Below are 16806 nucleotides of genomic sequence, written 5' to 3' on the forward strand. Positions count from 1 at the left end.
ACATAAAATAATGTGATGAAAAAGGAAAAATAACAAGAACATGCTGAGCATTATCCCCAAAGTCACAGGGCTACATCTCATACCCACACCTCCTCCCACGTCCCTCCATCCACAGAGACCCATCACTCTTCAGTCATTTCAGTGTGCTGGGGTTGGACTGTTGTGCTATGATAGTTTATTTTAAAGCCGATGACGTGCCAATATTATTGTGCATCCCTGAAATGTATATATACTGTATATATATACATATATATATATATATAGCCATGTATTTCTTTTGCACCTTTTTAAGGTACAATGGAGTGGTGCACAGCTTTAAACAAGATGGCATCTAATGATTAATTTCATCATAGTTTTTTTTTTTTTAATTAATCTATAAAATGTTTTATAATAAAAGACGTGTCCAAAATTATTTCCCTTGTTTTGCTTTCTGATATTTTCACAACAGATATTTTGACTTGTTACAGTGTGAACAGCACAGGTGTTACTAATAACATTAATGCTGGCCTAGTTTAGTTCCAGTGGCCCAGTAAGTCATCATGACATTAATCCAGCATGCACGATAAACCCTGAAACTGAAGCAGCTAATTTATTATTATTTACAGCAGTGCTTTTCATACTGTGACGTCAAACTGTCGCCTAAAAAGAGTTTTAATGTATCATGAAATAAAAAATAGATACAATGCATTTTTTGTGAAGGTGTAAAGCGCAAATACTGAATTTGATCAGTGACAATAAAAGAGCATGTAAGAATATACAGTATTAAAATTGTAATGGGTTCATTCCTGTTATGTGGCATGGCTGCTCTTAATCTGTATCAAAGTGTCATGCATCTGTGTCTGCCCATTTGGTCCCTCCGTTTTTTTTTATATATATTTCTGTCTGTATTGTTGTTTGTCTGTCCAGCCACCAAAGCCTCTCATCTGAAGCCTAATCTGAGGCTCTCCCATCAGAGCTGTCCTACTGCAGCACTGCATCGCTGTGGCACTTCCCCCCTCTGTGACGTCACAGCTCACATCTCATCCAGGGGGCGTGTCCATCAGAAATCCCCAACCAGGCTCAGATGAAGCTGCAGCTCGTGAGAGGGAGAGGCAGGGAGGGAGGAAGAGTTTGAACACACTGCAGAGGGAGTGCAGCTATGGGGAACGCACAGGAGAAGCCTCCGGGCAGCGGAGGAGGAGGAGGAGGAGGAGGAGGAAGACCAGATCAGGCCACAGCAGGGACCGGGACGAGAAGCCGGGGTGGAGCCGGTGTGGAAAAGCCCCAGACTCAGAGAGCTCCAGGGAAGGGGGTGGCCAATGGCACTCAGAGGGAAAACAGCTCTGCTGGTGGACAAGGGAAGCAGGACAGCCCTGCAGTGGACACAAGTTATCTGGACGCCCCTGCTGGCGCTCTTCCTCCTCACCTGGCCCGGCTCAAGAATGCAGGGAACCACCTCTTCAAACATGGGCAGTTTGGAGACGCCTTGGAGAAGTACACACAGGCCATTGATGGATGTGCTGAAGCAGGTGGGGAAGATATGACCAGTTGTGTATATTCACCTCATGAGCAGCATTTCATCCGAGGAGAACACCTCTGTTCATTAGACACATTTATCTCTCTGGTTTGTAGAAACAATTCTGGGTTGTTAAACTTGTCATACACAATATACTGTACAACCAAAAAAAAAATGGAATTGATGTTGTCAGTGCCAGTTAAGTTGCATTGCATGCCATATAAGAGCTTAATATGTCAAAGTAAATAATAGTAATGAGTAGGGCTTATTTTCTTCAATTAATCTATGACTTGTTTGGTCTTTAAAATGTCAGTAAACAGTGAAAATGCCTTGTACAGTTTCCTAAAACACAAGCTGAGATATTTGTCTGATCAACAGTGCGACACCCAGAGATATTCAGTTCACTGTTGTAGAAATTACACAATTTACTTTTTGTGAAGATGAAGTCTGTGTTATTCTGGTGTTTAGTTTAAAAATATATATTTTTTAAAAGACGTCATTTTAACTCTAGTAAAAAGTCACACAGTCAAAACTTGAGTGATAATGTTTTAAAATCGTTACAGTAAAAATGTGTCACTCTGCTGTGCAACTTCTGATGGCTGTCAAGCAGAGGTGTGGACTGGAGTCACAAATTTGATGACTTTAAACTTGACGTGACCAAATTTATTGGACTTAAACACCAGTGACTCGTGACTTCACTTGAACTCGAGCCCTTTGACCTGAAAATATGTCATAGCTTCCTCCAAGCCCAAAGACTTAAAAGTATGTTATTCAAAAAGTGTGCTACAAATCCATTCATTTCCCTTCATTTCCTGCATTAACATCAACGCCATTCACCCCCAGCACTTTGAAGTTTGAACCAATACCACAGCAACAAGTCAAGTTGCAGGAGAAGACCTAACGTTACGTTCCTGAGTGCCTTTTGGATAAAATGATACCAAAGATAATTTTGGTCCCGTACTAAAACTATGCAGAGGTCAATAAAAACACAAACTGCAGTATATACAAAACGTGCATTTTGAAAATTACAGCAAAAGACGCAACAACTTCCAACTTTGACATCTGAAGTTGCACAAAGAACATGAGGTCGAGGCTAATATTAAGATAGTAAGTGAGCTAATTCTTAGCAAACCTTAGCTTAACAGCTAAGTTACTTTTTGACAAACTAGTTTTAAGAAATGAATGCAAATTTTAAAAAAGCATTTATGATTTTTGCACATTTAATTCATTTTTACTCCGTTAAAATGGCTTTACATTGGTTGAGGAGCGCATTAGCACTTGTTTAGGACTCAAAACTCAAGTTTCAGGAATTAAGACTTGACTTGGCTCTTGGCTTGGGACTTGAATGCAGACACTTGAGACTTACTTGTGACTTGCAAGACAATGACTTGGTCCCACCTCTGCTGCCATGTCAATAACGTAGAAACAATAACAAATCGGTGGCACAGAGACAGACAGGAAGCTTCTCCTAGCATCTGCGTACTAGCCTTTATTAGAGTATCAGATACAAGTTGACTCAGAGAGTCTTCTGGCTCCACAATCCACAGTATCCCATGTCAGTTTTGAATCCATCATGCTTGTCATGCTGCACAATTTCCTCCATTTACCAAATCTGCATGCAAGTGCTCACTGATCCTAGACTATAATTCTAGCACAGGATGAGTACAGGTCACTCCTCAGATCTGTCACCTGTCTGGATTTTCACTCTAACATCTAAAAACTGCAGCTGAGACATGAGGCATCATTGGTGATCTGTGAGTGCAGTGTTGGCACGAGACAACACTGCTGACCGTAGATAGGAGTCATGAGCTGGTGATTGGGGGCTTTTAGGTGAGATTGAATGTCATGCTGCACCTTTAAGAGCACTCAGCCAACTTTTACTCTCATAGAGAGATCGCTTTTTTTCTGCAGCACTGGAGACAGGCTGATAAGACTCATTTTCATAGACTTGACGGCGGGACTCTGAAAGGAAAGCGATGAAAACAATATGCAGTTATGTCTTTTTATCAAAGTAAAACTGAAAGCAGAAATGTAGTAGAGTATCATCACTGCTGTGTTGACATCAGCTTTCAGGCACTGAAGCAGCACCTAATGACTGATGCTCTGCTGGCAGTTGTGAAACTGCAGTGGAGACTCGGAGCAGAAAGGACAAAGCAGAAAATGACTCTACAATTTATGTGTCTGCCTTTCACTCCCTCGGCATCTCTGGCCAGTGTACACTTTACAGTAAACTGTTTTTGTTGTCATATTCTCTCTCTATAGCCACAAAGTACAGTAAAAGTTGGTGGCAGGATTGCTTTGTCAGCATCTGGTCTCTCAGATAAGTGGGTTTGTTTTGTTCCCCTGCAGGCATTGACAGCCCAGAGGACGTGTGTATCCTCTATTCCAACAGAGCCGCCTGTTACCTGAAGGATGGAAACAGCACAGACTGCATACAGGACTGTACCAAGTATGTGATGAGCTCTGCACATGTGTGTTTCTGTCAGATTTAAAACACCATTCCACCAGTGTGGCATTGCACTTGTATATTTTTGTCAGGCTTATGATGGAAAGCGTTTTTAAAAAGACCAGAGATATTGTATTTTTTACTCCACACATTCTTCTTTCTTGTCTGGAAACTACATTACCCACAATGCAACTTAACCAGCAACAGCTAGGATAGAGATTTGGATGTGCTGTAGTAGCTAATGTAGCCGCGAGCAGAGATGAGGAGCTGCCCACAGACGTCTGGTAACCTCGCTCCTTTCAAACTCTACACCGCCAATTTTATTTTCATTTTCTAACTCTTAGTCTTCGACCCCAACCCACTGACTCAAGTGACATCACTTAAGGCACTTTATCAGATTTCATGCAGCTCCCTCTGCACCTACTGAAGGCTTACATGAGTTCCCCCTTAAAGCTACATTAGGACACTTTTGTTAAAAATAACGCTTTGTTATATTTGCTGAAACTGCCACTATATTTACACAGCACTAAATGAGACTGTCTGCCTGCACTACTGCGTTGTAGTGCTTTTAATGGCCTCACTGCAGGAGAATAAAACAACCCACCAGAGCCGAGGGGTCTCTAACGCAGCTGTCAATCACTGCTCATGAACTGCAGTCAAACTAGTCAAATATGAATCAAGATTATTTCACTGCATTGCTTATTTCTCAGCTCAAATGTTTTCAAAAACATATTTTAGTGTACTGTTTAGCTGTAAAATGAGAGTTTGTGACCCTGCTGCCATGTTGAAAACAGTTGAAGCACCACGAATCACCCACAGATTGGACCAGCTTTCTCATTTTACAGCTAAACAGTACACTAAAATATGTTTCTAAAACATTTGAGTAGGCAGTGCAGTGCCAGAATAATGATTCATATAAGATCAGTGCTGCCTAGTTTGACAGTTTGACCACAGTTCATGAGCAGTGATCGACATGATTGACAGCTGCGTTCGAGAATCCTCGGCTCTGATTAGTTGTTTTTGGTGGGCGGCAGTAGATTCTAGGAAAATGCCATAAGAGGTAGTAGGCAGAGGAGGAGGGACATGATGATTTTCACAGACTATCTGTCTCATGTACTACTGTTTGGACGTTGTGACAGTTTCAGCAAATGTGACACAAAATTGCCTTTATAAAAGTTACCAACGACAGCTTTAAGATGATGTTTGCAAGTTTTAGGTGGCAGACATTATAAGTTCTTACAGCTTCTAATTTTTCATATAATTCCTTCATGATTGTGTATTCAGTTTTAGTTTTACCTTCATTCCCCCCTTATAAACTATAAACATGCTACATGCCCGTTTTCAGCTGCAGGAATCTCTTTGTCTACATACTCCCTCACATGTTTATGAATGGAGAGCTACAGATCAGCCCAGTTACACCTGCGACACAGTGTGCAGGTGTAGACGGTTTGATCCTCTGTCTGTGCCTCTCTCTGATCCTCTTAGGGCTTTGGAGCTGCAGCCCTTCTCGTTGAAGCCCCTGTTGCGCAGAGCTATGGCCTATGAGTCACTGGAGCGCTACAGAAAGGCCTATGTGGATTATAAGACCGTCCTGCAGATAGACACCGGGGTGCAGGCGGCTCACGACAGCGTCCACAGGTCAGCTGAGCACAACCACACATTATAAACTAAAGTTTAAAGTGTTCACTTAATAAGGGTTGAAGAGCTTATTAATCATTGGTTGTGTGAGCCACTGGTTTATACATAACTACCCTACGTTAAAGGTCCAGTGTGTAGGATTTAGGGTGACCTATTGACTGAAATTAAATACAAAATTCATACCTGTGTTTTCATTATTGTATATTCACATGAAAGTAAGACTCATTGTGTTTTCATTACCTCAGAATGAGCCATTTATATCTACATATGGAGCAGGCTCAAGCTCCCGGGATTAGCGCCGGACTTTAAAGCCAATTTACAAGGTGGTCACACTGTGCAGTCACAACATCCGGGTCCGTCATGTGATGCCACGTGGCCCTAAATGACTTTTTCTCATCGACTTAAATTGTGAAAGAGAGGTCTATAAATAAGTAGATGAATTTATTTTGAGCGCACAACCCTCATGTGACTCGTTTCACGGTCAGGATTTGATCCGTTTGGTCCAACAACATTTGGAAAAGTCTAGATGAGCCACACGGTTGAATTTTTTTCATCCACATTCAAGGTAGTGAAGGGCATAGGAATGAAAAGAGCCCCGCCTCCAATACTGTATCCAGTTCTCTTTATACATCCATTAGCAGGTCCTCTTCCCCAGAGTCTGCCATATTGTTTCTACAGTAGCTCAGAAAAGACAAATCAAACACTGGCTCGAAATAGGGCTATTTGTATTTTCGCGTCAGCCACTGTAGTTAAAGGGCCGACTCACTTATGAGTAGAAGTACCATTTTCCTACTTTAGTTTCAGGGTCCTAGTATGCTGTCTCTCTGTCACACTGTCACACTGTCACTGTTACTGGAACATTTCACTGAGCCGTAGTTAATGTTCTCTCTGAGCATCAGTGAAGCCCAGCATTATTCTAGCTAATTACACTCTCCGTGCTCACACTGCACGTTGTACTCTCCGCGTCCTCTGCCAGGATCACCAAGATGCTTATCGAGCAGGACGGACCCGAGTGGAGAGAGAACCTTCCGGAGATTCCCACCGTCCCTCTGTCTGTCCAGCTGCAACACAGAGACAAACCGGTCAGCGCCGAAGTGGCTCAAGCCCGAGCCGCCAGGGCTGCGCAGGAGGAAGGTGAGTGACATCACTTCCTCTTAGCTCAGTGAGGAGCGGTGCATTTTAAATACAAACATGCGCTGAGGGCACATAACCTCCAAGTGTGTCCCCTAAACTGTTCACAAGCACATGCACCAACACTCTGCAGGATTCTAGGATTTGTATCATTATGTATATCTGTGATTTACTTGTTTCCTAAAAAAGGTCTTGTTCTACCTTTTTTGTTTTACTTGAACACAGTTGTTTATTTCAAATATTGCCTGATGAGTTTTGGGTGGTAAACCCTGAAATAAAACCCTTAAATCATGGAATCATAAGGCAGCAGCAGCAGCAGCAGAAGTCGGTCAGTGAGAATCAGTGTGTCAGTGCTGATGAGCAGTGGTGAAGGCACTCCAGCTGGGAGATATAGTGTGTGTGTGTGTGTGTGTGTGTGTGTGTCTGGGTGGATCATCAATAATGCAGACGGGAAGGCGATCCACACAGAGTGTAGCTCTGCTGTAATGGAACAATCCAGGTCAAGTTTCCTGTCGACTGCTGCTGCTCATCACACAGACCAGGAGGTTCCACATGTATCATATATTCACATATTAAAATACATATGGTCCAGTATAAAAAAGCACACACACACACTATAAAAATGAGCACACACACACACACATGTCCATAAACACTTAACGAATATAGAGCATAGACAGAACAGAGCTAATCTCTGAATAGCACACTGCTGTTGCTGGGGAAACAGATAGGAAGTGGTCCATCTCATCAGTATTAAACTCTTCATATTTGTTGATTAAATCCTGTTTTGTAAGAGCAGATTTTATGCTTTTAGATGAAGAAAAATACCAGAAGATCCCAACCTCTGTAGTTCTGACCACAGACTCTAAGTCAGTATCTTGATAATCAAACTGAAATGCTGTGTTTTTTGGCATCTGGTGTTTAGTTTGGTTTAGTTGCACACATGCACAAATATAACGTGCTCTAGATTTGATTCAGTGCTCATACATTTGTGTCAGACTGTAATGCTCGCTTGTTTGGTTTTGATACCCACATGGAGGTTTGATATGGTCATTAACTGATTATCATGTTTCAGATGATGTAATGCAAGTAGTTGCGAGTGTGTCTTGTTTGCAACAAGAGTCACAAAGACTTTCATGACGAAGCAGACGTGCCAAATTAATAGAAATGTACAATTTACAAAAAACTTTGTTTGCAAGTTGATGGTGGGAGGTTGTTCCAAAGAGGCAGTCCTCTGTAATGATAATTTTAATGGTGTCACAGTCTTCCCACACCCATTCAGCAATTCTCTACCTGTCCACCAGATGCCCCCCTGACTTTCCACCTGCTCCAGTTACCTGACTCCCTCGTCCACACGCTCACCTGTTTCCACTTTCCCTCGTCTGCACTGCTTTAACCCCTTTCCCTCCAGTCCCAGTCACCTGACCTCCCAGTCATGTCACTGTGACCGTTTAAAACAAGCAGCTTCACTTAATGTAGATCAGGTCTGGTCACTGTGCTCTCTTCAGAAGATAATGGTTTGCATAAAAACTAGATACGTGAACTTTTTATTACAATTCACAGTTCTCTTACTCTCCTGATGCTGCCTGCACGTTTGATACTATACTGTTGTATTGTTTCATTGTTCAGATAGTAAAAGCCAGCCTCAGATTCACTCTCATTTAGCGTTTCATCTCACTATATTTGCAGGTTTTAGATGATAGTACTTTTTTTCCTCTTATTTAAGGTGTCTTCCTCCCCGTAAAAATTCTGATTTAGGAAAATGAAATATATACTGTGTTTATTATGTTGGATTAATATGTTTGTTTATTTTAAAACTGCAGCATTTCATACATTAAGACTAAAAGAAGAGAACCAGTAAGTGTTACATTCAACCATGTCTTATCTGCCTCAGAGGTGATTGATTAAGAATACTGGTGCTTTGCCCATCAGTTGAAGCTACAGAGTATTTTTGGAATTAAAAAGTCTGAAGACAGGTGTTATATTGAACAAAGCAGCATGTGGTATTATTGACAGGCCTCTAAGCCAGAGTTAAAATAACCTTGGGTACATGTACTACACAGCAAGCACACATTTCAAGCCATGATGTGTCAGTTTTCTTCTCTCACTAGATAAATGATTTAGAATCGGGTTGTTCGATAAAGGCCAGGGTTATGTGTGTGTGTGTGTGTGTGTGTGTATGGGTCTATGGATATGTTAAACCGTCTGTGTGTTTCCCCAAGTCTTTCTCAGCACAGCAGAGAGCTCAGTAAGCGGGAGTTGACTCATCCCCTCTGGTCCATTCAGACTTCTGCTGCTGCTGACAGGCTGATGGATTTATTGATCACTCTTAGAAAAGATTGTTCGCTGAGCTGATGGAAAAGCATCTTAGAAGACAAACAATGTTCAACACAGTCTGCCCTGACATGTGTATCATCTCCATATTAACCTCCACTGAAACTGGAGATTGTTTTTTCTTTCAGATGTTTCAGTCCCGAACTGATGCTAAATTGCGATTTTCTGTCCACAGCCAGAAGAAAAGACGCCCGCTTTACTTTACTGAAACGAGAAGGCAACGACCTGGTCAAGAAAGGCCACTTTCAGGAAGCTCTGGAAAAGTACTGTGAATGTCTCACATTGAAACCTGACGAATGTGCCGTCTACACAAACAGGTAGGCATGAAAAAACCCCGGCGTGCAACTTTGACCCTTGACTGCAAACACATGGGAACATAGTCACTGAATTAAACACTGTGTGTCGCCTTTTACACTTTAAGACTTAAGGCATTTTCACTGTCACAGACAAATTCAAACAAAATTACAAGAAATACACTCATGAGAGTTTTAAGTCTGTGAGCTGTGATCCTGATTGTTTGGTGTAAGGTGGTCATAAAACTCAGCTCCAGCTGTTTTAAGTCTTTTTTGCTTCTTGTCGTTTTGACAAAATTAAACATGTTTAATGTTATTGCAAGTTTTTAGTCTTGGCTCATGCAAACAGTGAACATTGTCAACAACCAGAAGGCATGCTCTCTCCAGCACCAAACAGGAAGCAGCAAAACAGGTAGACAGTAAACATGGAGGGGACTCTGGGAGGTGCAGGACTGTGAACTTGTGCTGTGGAAAAGGAGGAGAAACTGGTGGAGGAGTGTTTAATTCAGCCTGTATCTGATCCACCAACCAGCACTTATTTTACTGAGAAATCTTATATTTTGAAAAGGTTGGCCTCTCATTCCCAGCCTCCTGAAACGGAGCAGCTAACCAGTGGAGTCGAGTTGAGGCAGCAAAATCCAAAATGTAAAGTTTGTACGCAAATAAAGTTTAAATTTCCTGATTATATTGATGCTGAATTGACAACAGTACTGTCAACATATATCACCTTTTATCGTGTGTTGCTGGACATATGTGTTTTTGTGGACGTGTGAGGAATTTTTAAATATGTCATTTTACTTAAAGGTAGGGTGGTGTAATTTTTATTACCAGGAGCGAGATGGGAAATAATCTCAAAAGGAATTTAGTTGTAATCTTGCAAATAGTGCAAATATACCCTGCAAGATCCCCATGTCTTTGCAAAATCTTACGATGTGTGACTAAAAACTCCAGTCTTCTAGTGTATGGTAGGCAATAGAGGCACAGGTAAACACTGTAGGTACAATGGATTGGAAAAAAAACGGTGTAAGTGAGTCTACAATATCTGCTGTTGAGCCAGTAAGTAGCTCCATAGACTGGAAAAACGGAGATCAGAGCTCTGGATGTAACATAATGTTGATTCTACAACAGTCTGATCTCCTTTAAGGACAGTATAATGTGAGAAACAGTAGAGGGCACCACATGACCATCCATCCATATTTTCCATTACCTGCAGCGGCATCCTGAATGTCAGCAGTGGACATGCTGCTTTCACTGTCCCTTTTCTTCTTCTGTACTTTTCGTCAGAGCCATTTGTTTCCTGAAACTAAATCGCTTTGAAGAGGCCAAACAGGACTGTGACTCTGCGCTGCAGCTTGAGCCGAGCAACAAGAAAGCCTTCTACAGACGAGCCCTGGCTTTTAAGGGTTTACAGGTGCACAACACACACCTTCAGGATCTGTGCATTTATTCATGATGATATTCCCCACTCACTCTCTTAATTTCTTCTTTCCAGGACTACCTGTCGGCCAGCAGTGACCTCCAGGAAGTCCTCCAGCTGGATCCGAAGGTTCGGGAGGCCGAGCAGGAGCTTGAGGTGGTGACGAGCCTGCTGAGACAGAGCCTGATGGACAGCACTGCACACACACACAGGGTAAAAGATTTGTTGATGTGCGCACACACAAACCTCTGCAAGTAGTCATTGAGTGAGCCTAAAGAACAGGGAAAAAACTGGTTTTAAATTTAAAAAAAATATTTGTAGTTGATCTCTTTAAAAAAAAAACTAATATATACTTGTAAAAAGCAAGATATAGGTTATCAAATATGTCTTGAAACAATGTTTTGAAAACAGTATTAGGTTTTTGTCAACACTGAGACACCAAAAATTGTCATAATTAAGTTCAGCAGAGATATTATTCACGTAAAACATTTTTCTCATGTTTAAATTATCCATAAAAGTCTTAAAATGAGTGAAACATTAACAAATTACTATCAATTGTAATTTTTTATTTAACTTGAAAAGCTCTCAGATAATTCTTATTTGCATTTAACTTCCAAGAGGTAAAACATTACTAGTTTTTTTTTGTTTGTTTTTTTAATAAAGTAAACTTTTACATTTTAAGAAATATTGATTTATTGAAACGACATCTGTGGAAAAAAACTCATTACATAAGAGACAAGAAAAATTAGGAAAATTAGTTACTTAAAATGACGAATTTACTTTTGTTTTATTTATTGGAGAAAATGCTAAATCCCTGAAAGCACAAACTTACTTATTAACTTATCACCTTATTCATTTTGGAAAACCAAACGCTAAAGACAAATTAGAGGCCATGTTTCTTCAGGATCACACCAGCGATCTGCGTATTAAAACAAATGTGGGCCAGGGGCGTAAAGTTGTGGGACAGTGGCCCCTTCCCGACTTCCTACCCTCCTACTTCCACCACCCTTGCTCCGACCACACCCATCTGTGAAGCTGGCCTTCATTTTGATCTCAACTACACATTTGTAAAGTTTCGTGACTGCATCTTGCACGGTTGTGATGTTATCACGCTGTCAACAGACATATAAACACCTGGGACAGCATTTGCTGTGGTGACATACACATAGACTTACAAGGTGATAAACTACACCAGTCGTGTTGTCACAGCTTGTAACAATAAGCAAACACTGATACTGTAAAGACAAATAAAAAAGATATATTGTGCCAATGACAATATATCAAAAGATATATTGTGTCCTCTGGAGTCGACGGACGCACCAGTATGTCCACATCACATGACCGATTTAAGATGACATAGCAGCAAGACGCAGCCTCGCTGAGTCTCTGTTTCAACTTTGTGTCAAAAGTGCGAACTTCAAACTATATACCAGTTTTAAATTGTGTTGATAGGCCAAGTAAAACCAGACTTATGATAGATAATTTACGCCATGCTTTTTCCTGAATATCTGTCGTCACATTTGGTGCGCATTCATGCAGGAACAAACATGACACCCCCTTTCCTATTGGTGGTGTTTTTGTGTGATTTTAGGTCCAATGTGTTAATACAGTAAGTCAAAATGAAAAAATTAACTGTAAAGTCACACAGGTGAGGTTGTGCTGAAACAATGACACCAATCAAGGCAAGCTAAACAGTTTATAAGGTGAAATTTTAAAGGTAAAATCAAAAGTAGTCAAAAACGGCCAATTATACCCTTGACCCCAAAGAGTTAAAACATACGCACACACACAAACACTAAGAGGCTGACTTTTGCTCATTTCCTCCAGGTTTGATGTTTGTGGAGGAATATGGAGGCAGAGGAATGAAACAGGCGTGGACACGTACTGTACTGTAGCAGCTATGGAGGAAAAGGACTCTTAAAGCCATCAACTGAAGTAAGTGAGACCTGTTCAAATGGAAATGACTGGCGTTGACTCCAGGGACGGGCTCCTTGGACGACCAGCTTTTCAGCTCTGCACCATCTGCAACGTGTACGAACCACACACACACACACAACCTTACATAACAGGCAGCTTTATTTAAAAAAGGCTAACATCAAGGTACTCGTGGCCTGCTTTGCACTATAAATCATTCACATTATGATGTAACGTACTGTACATACAGGTTCATGCAACAGGCTGCACAGCGCTGTTTTATGGTGGCGTAACACGGGGAAAGTGTTATATGTGTGTATTATGTGTGCCTTATTGAGATTTTTACCACAGTAAGGATGAAATACGCCAAGATTAAAAGTTTTACTTTGATGTGTTTGGTTCACTGAGCTCAAAACAAACAGTGCCGACAGAATCTGATCCGACTCAGCTGTGTTGTGTGTGAAGATAAGGAACTCCCAGACAGTTTTAAAAAGTTCAATGACATCTGGTTCAATCTTTGTGTATCCAGAGTTTCAGCTATTTCAAGATATTTGTCATGTTTACATGTATTTTCAGCTGCTATTAAAAAAGATAAGCCAACATCTTACTAATTACTTACTTACTAAATATTTCTACAGCTAAACACCCTCTGAAGTGAGGCGCTGAAAATACAATTTAAGAGAATCCCCACAGTTAAAGGGACAGTTCACCCCAAAATCAAAAACATATATTTTTCCTCTTACCTGTAGTGCTATTTTTCACGTGCATATTTTATCGGCCATAGAATTGTCTGCCTTCTCTTGAATATAATGGAACTAGGTGGCACTCAGCTTGTGGTGCTCAAAACACCAAAAAACACATTTGAAAAACTCATCAGCAATGTCTCTTTGTAGAAATCATGACCCTGTTACTCAAGATAATCCACAGACCTTGTTGTGAGCAGTTTCATGTAGGAACTATTTTCTTTCTACTGAACTACACTGCCAATCGTATCACTGCACAGAAGAAAGTGTGCATCTACTCATGCGTGGGGGCTTGTGCTTGTGACAGCGTGAGATGTAAATATTAAAGGTGTTATCCTTGGCTGAGCTGTAATGTGAACTAGCAGTAGATGCATGCTGTCATACCAGTACTGGTTCTGTACTTACATTTCTCTGTAATAACAAAAATATAATCGTTTAAAAAGCTGCAGGGGTGACGTAGTACACTTCAATTCAATTTTGCTCCTCTGCTCTTTTCTAATTATCCAAAGAGCTAATCTTCTCTGTCTGTCTGTGTGTGCATGTGCGTCTGCTTGTCTAGCAGTGATACTGGGCTATCACTGAAATAATATAGAAAAGAAAATAGACCAGATGTCAAAACTATGTTGGCAGATCGGCATTGCAGCAATAGTTTTGGCTCGCTGGGAAGCCGATGAAGTGACTGATGGAGTGACCGATGGAGTGTCTGATGGAGCGGCCGATGGAGTGTCTGATGAAGCAGCCGATGAAGTGTCTGATGAAGTGACCAATGGAGTGACCGATGAAGCAGTTTTAAAGCTCTGTGGCTGGCTTCCAGGCTTCGGGGTGCTTCATGGCCCTTCTGCCTCTTGTCAAAACCAGCTGCTTTCACCCAGGTACCGGGTACTGACATTTGGCACCAATAGATCTAACGTTAATTGGTACTCAGTAGTAACAACATAATACAGTCAGTGCGATACCCAATCCTAGTAGTGATACGATTGTTGTGTGTAGTTCCATAGAAAGAAAATAGTTCCTATATGAAACTGCTCACAACAAGGTCTGTGGATTATCTTGAGTAACCGGGTCGTGATTTCTGGAAAGAGACATTGCTGTTGAGTTTTTCAAAAGTTTTTTTTTGGCGCTTTGAGCACCACAAGCCCAGTGCCATCTAGTTCTATTATATCCAAGAGAAGGCAGACATCTTATGGCTGATATCTCCAACACTCAGCAACTCACACTAAAACAATCCAGACTGATGAATAGCACTACAAGTAAGAGGAAAAATATGTAGTTTTGATTTTAAGGGTGAACTGTCCCTTTAAAATATTCCCTGAGCTCAGTTATTGTTAATCATTTAACTGTCAATTGATTGGTTTAGTAAATATAAGTTAGCGTTACATAATTACTTACTGTAAGACTTACTGTAGGTCTCAGGTTCAATCTTGAATGTAACCACGGTGACTGCGTGTCTTTGTGTGTGAACAGGTGTACAGTATTTACGTTTGGAGAGTCTCTCATCAGAATATACAGTTTTATTAACGGCTTTGAACTCAACAGTCGGGACACAAGAGACGTAATCTGCAGGGTGATGACACAGCTTGTTGTCTGGCCTCTACATCAACTGATTTAAGTCTCTTAAACTAAAATGATTCGGGATGCTGCAGGCTGGGAACCTACACAACAACAACAACATAACTCCTCTATGAGCTCTTCAGGTGTATATTCAGACGTTTAGCCCTGCAGCCATGATCCACATACACAGGTGTTTTCACTTTATTTGCCTAATTAGAGCTTCCCCCAGGTCAGTGCTTGATTGACAGTTACCTGACTTGCCTGGTTGTATTTTCAAACCTGTTTGAGGGACATTAGACTTCTGTCACTCTTGGCAGCAGACTGAGTTTCGTGCCTTCACTTAACATCAATAGCAGCAGATCTAACTTACCAAAATCACTGTAAACACCTGTGTGGGTGTGCAGGGCATTTAAATATCTGTCTTTTGAATCCTATCCATTCCTGTGCTTTCTGAACATCCCATGTCAGCCCTGTAACACAAAACAAAATGTAAATCTATGTATAGCACAATGTGCCACATCGTTTATTTCATTCATACTTTTATGTATTATTACACTTGATCCAATCTGAATTGATCTGTTACCCATTGTTTTCCTTGTGTTGTCCAAATAAAAGCATAAAAATCTCAACTAAATCGAAACACTTGAGGCTTGAAGTGTTGCTTCGTGGAATGTAAGAGCATGTACTGTATGTAAATAGTTTGGATGCAAATGTAAATAATAAACTGCTTTGTGGATGCTTTAATGAGACCTTTGTTTGTTTTGTAAACGGCATGTGTAATAGCCAGAGGGAAACAACACTGCAGGAAAACTGGTAAAAACATTGACACTGTTTTGCTGATCTCTGTTTACGTGGTGTGTTATAATAACCTCTACCCACTACCCACAGCTGTTAAAGGAATACTTCACCCCCTGAATGACCATTTGTTTATCAATTGCTCACCCTATGTTACATTTAATTTATGAAGACAAATTTGTTTTTCTCGCATGCCTCTATGGTGAACAAAGAATCCAAAAACTGAGAACATGAATTGAAGTCATAGAGCCGTATTTTAACAACAGCAAAACTACACCAATGAGGCAAAACAAGTAAATAACATTGATGGTTTCGTTACAATACATTGTTCTGCTGGGAAACCTTTGGTCCTAGCATTCATGTGGATGCCCCTTTACGCACTCCACCCACCTAAACATTGTTGTAGACCAAGTACCCCCACTCACTGCAACAGTGCCCCTGATGGCAGTGGCCCCCCAGCGAGGCAATGCACCATGCCACACCATAAACTGCTCAGGAATGGCCAAAGGAATCTGACAAAGAGCTCAAGGCATCAACCAAGCTTTCAAATTCCCCAGATCCCAATCTGATCAAGCATCTGTGGGACAAACCGGTGCCCCAAAGGTCCTTTGTCTGGGCCTCAACAGGTCAGAGCCAAGTCTGATCTACAGTGGAGCCTCTGACCTGTCGAGGCCCAGACAAAGGACATTTGGTGGTGTCTGGCACCAAGGCATTGTTGACGAACCTTTGAGTCCTGTGGGTTGTCAGGAAAGGTACTGGCATGCCCAGTGGATGTTCAATCAGATTGGGATCTGGGGAATTTGGAGGCCAGGTTGACGCCTTGAGCTTAGTCACGTCTGCTGAGCCCTGGTGTGGCATGGTGCATTGTCCTGCCTGGGGAGGCACTGCCATCAGGGAGTGCCGTTGCCATGAGGGGATTTATTTGTCCTGCAATAGTGTTTAAGTGGGTGGTGCGAGTCAAGTGCCATCTACATGAATGCCAGAACCCAAGGTTCCTCAGAAGAACATTGCATTGTAACAAAATAATCAAAGTTATTCACTTCATGTGT

General features: G+C 41.3%; 1 protein-coding gene across 1 annotated transcript; it reads left to right on the forward strand.

Moving 5' to 3' along the window:
* Positions 1-1048: 1048 nt before the first annotated feature.
* Positions 1049-15702, forward strand: spag1a (sperm associated antigen 1a). Its single transcript, XM_050034218.1, has 8 exons — positions 1049-1508; positions 3845-3944; positions 5427-5579; positions 6556-6713; positions 9220-9361; positions 10622-10748; positions 10830-10967; positions 12582-15702. The coding sequence occupies exons 1-8, from the start codon at positions 1139-1141 to the stop codon at positions 12585-12587; spliced, it is 1194 nt and encodes a 397-aa protein (XP_049890175.1). The 5' UTR covers positions 1049-1138; the 3' UTR covers positions 12588-15702.
* The last annotated feature ends 1104 nt before the right edge of the window (positions 15703-16806 follow it).

This window comes from Epinephelus moara, chromosome 22 (genome assembly GCF_006386435.1).
Source record: "Epinephelus moara isolate mb chromosome 22, YSFRI_EMoa_1.0, whole genome shotgun sequence".
Taxonomy (NCBI): domain Eukaryota; kingdom Metazoa; phylum Chordata; class Actinopteri; order Perciformes; family Serranidae; genus Epinephelus; species Epinephelus moara.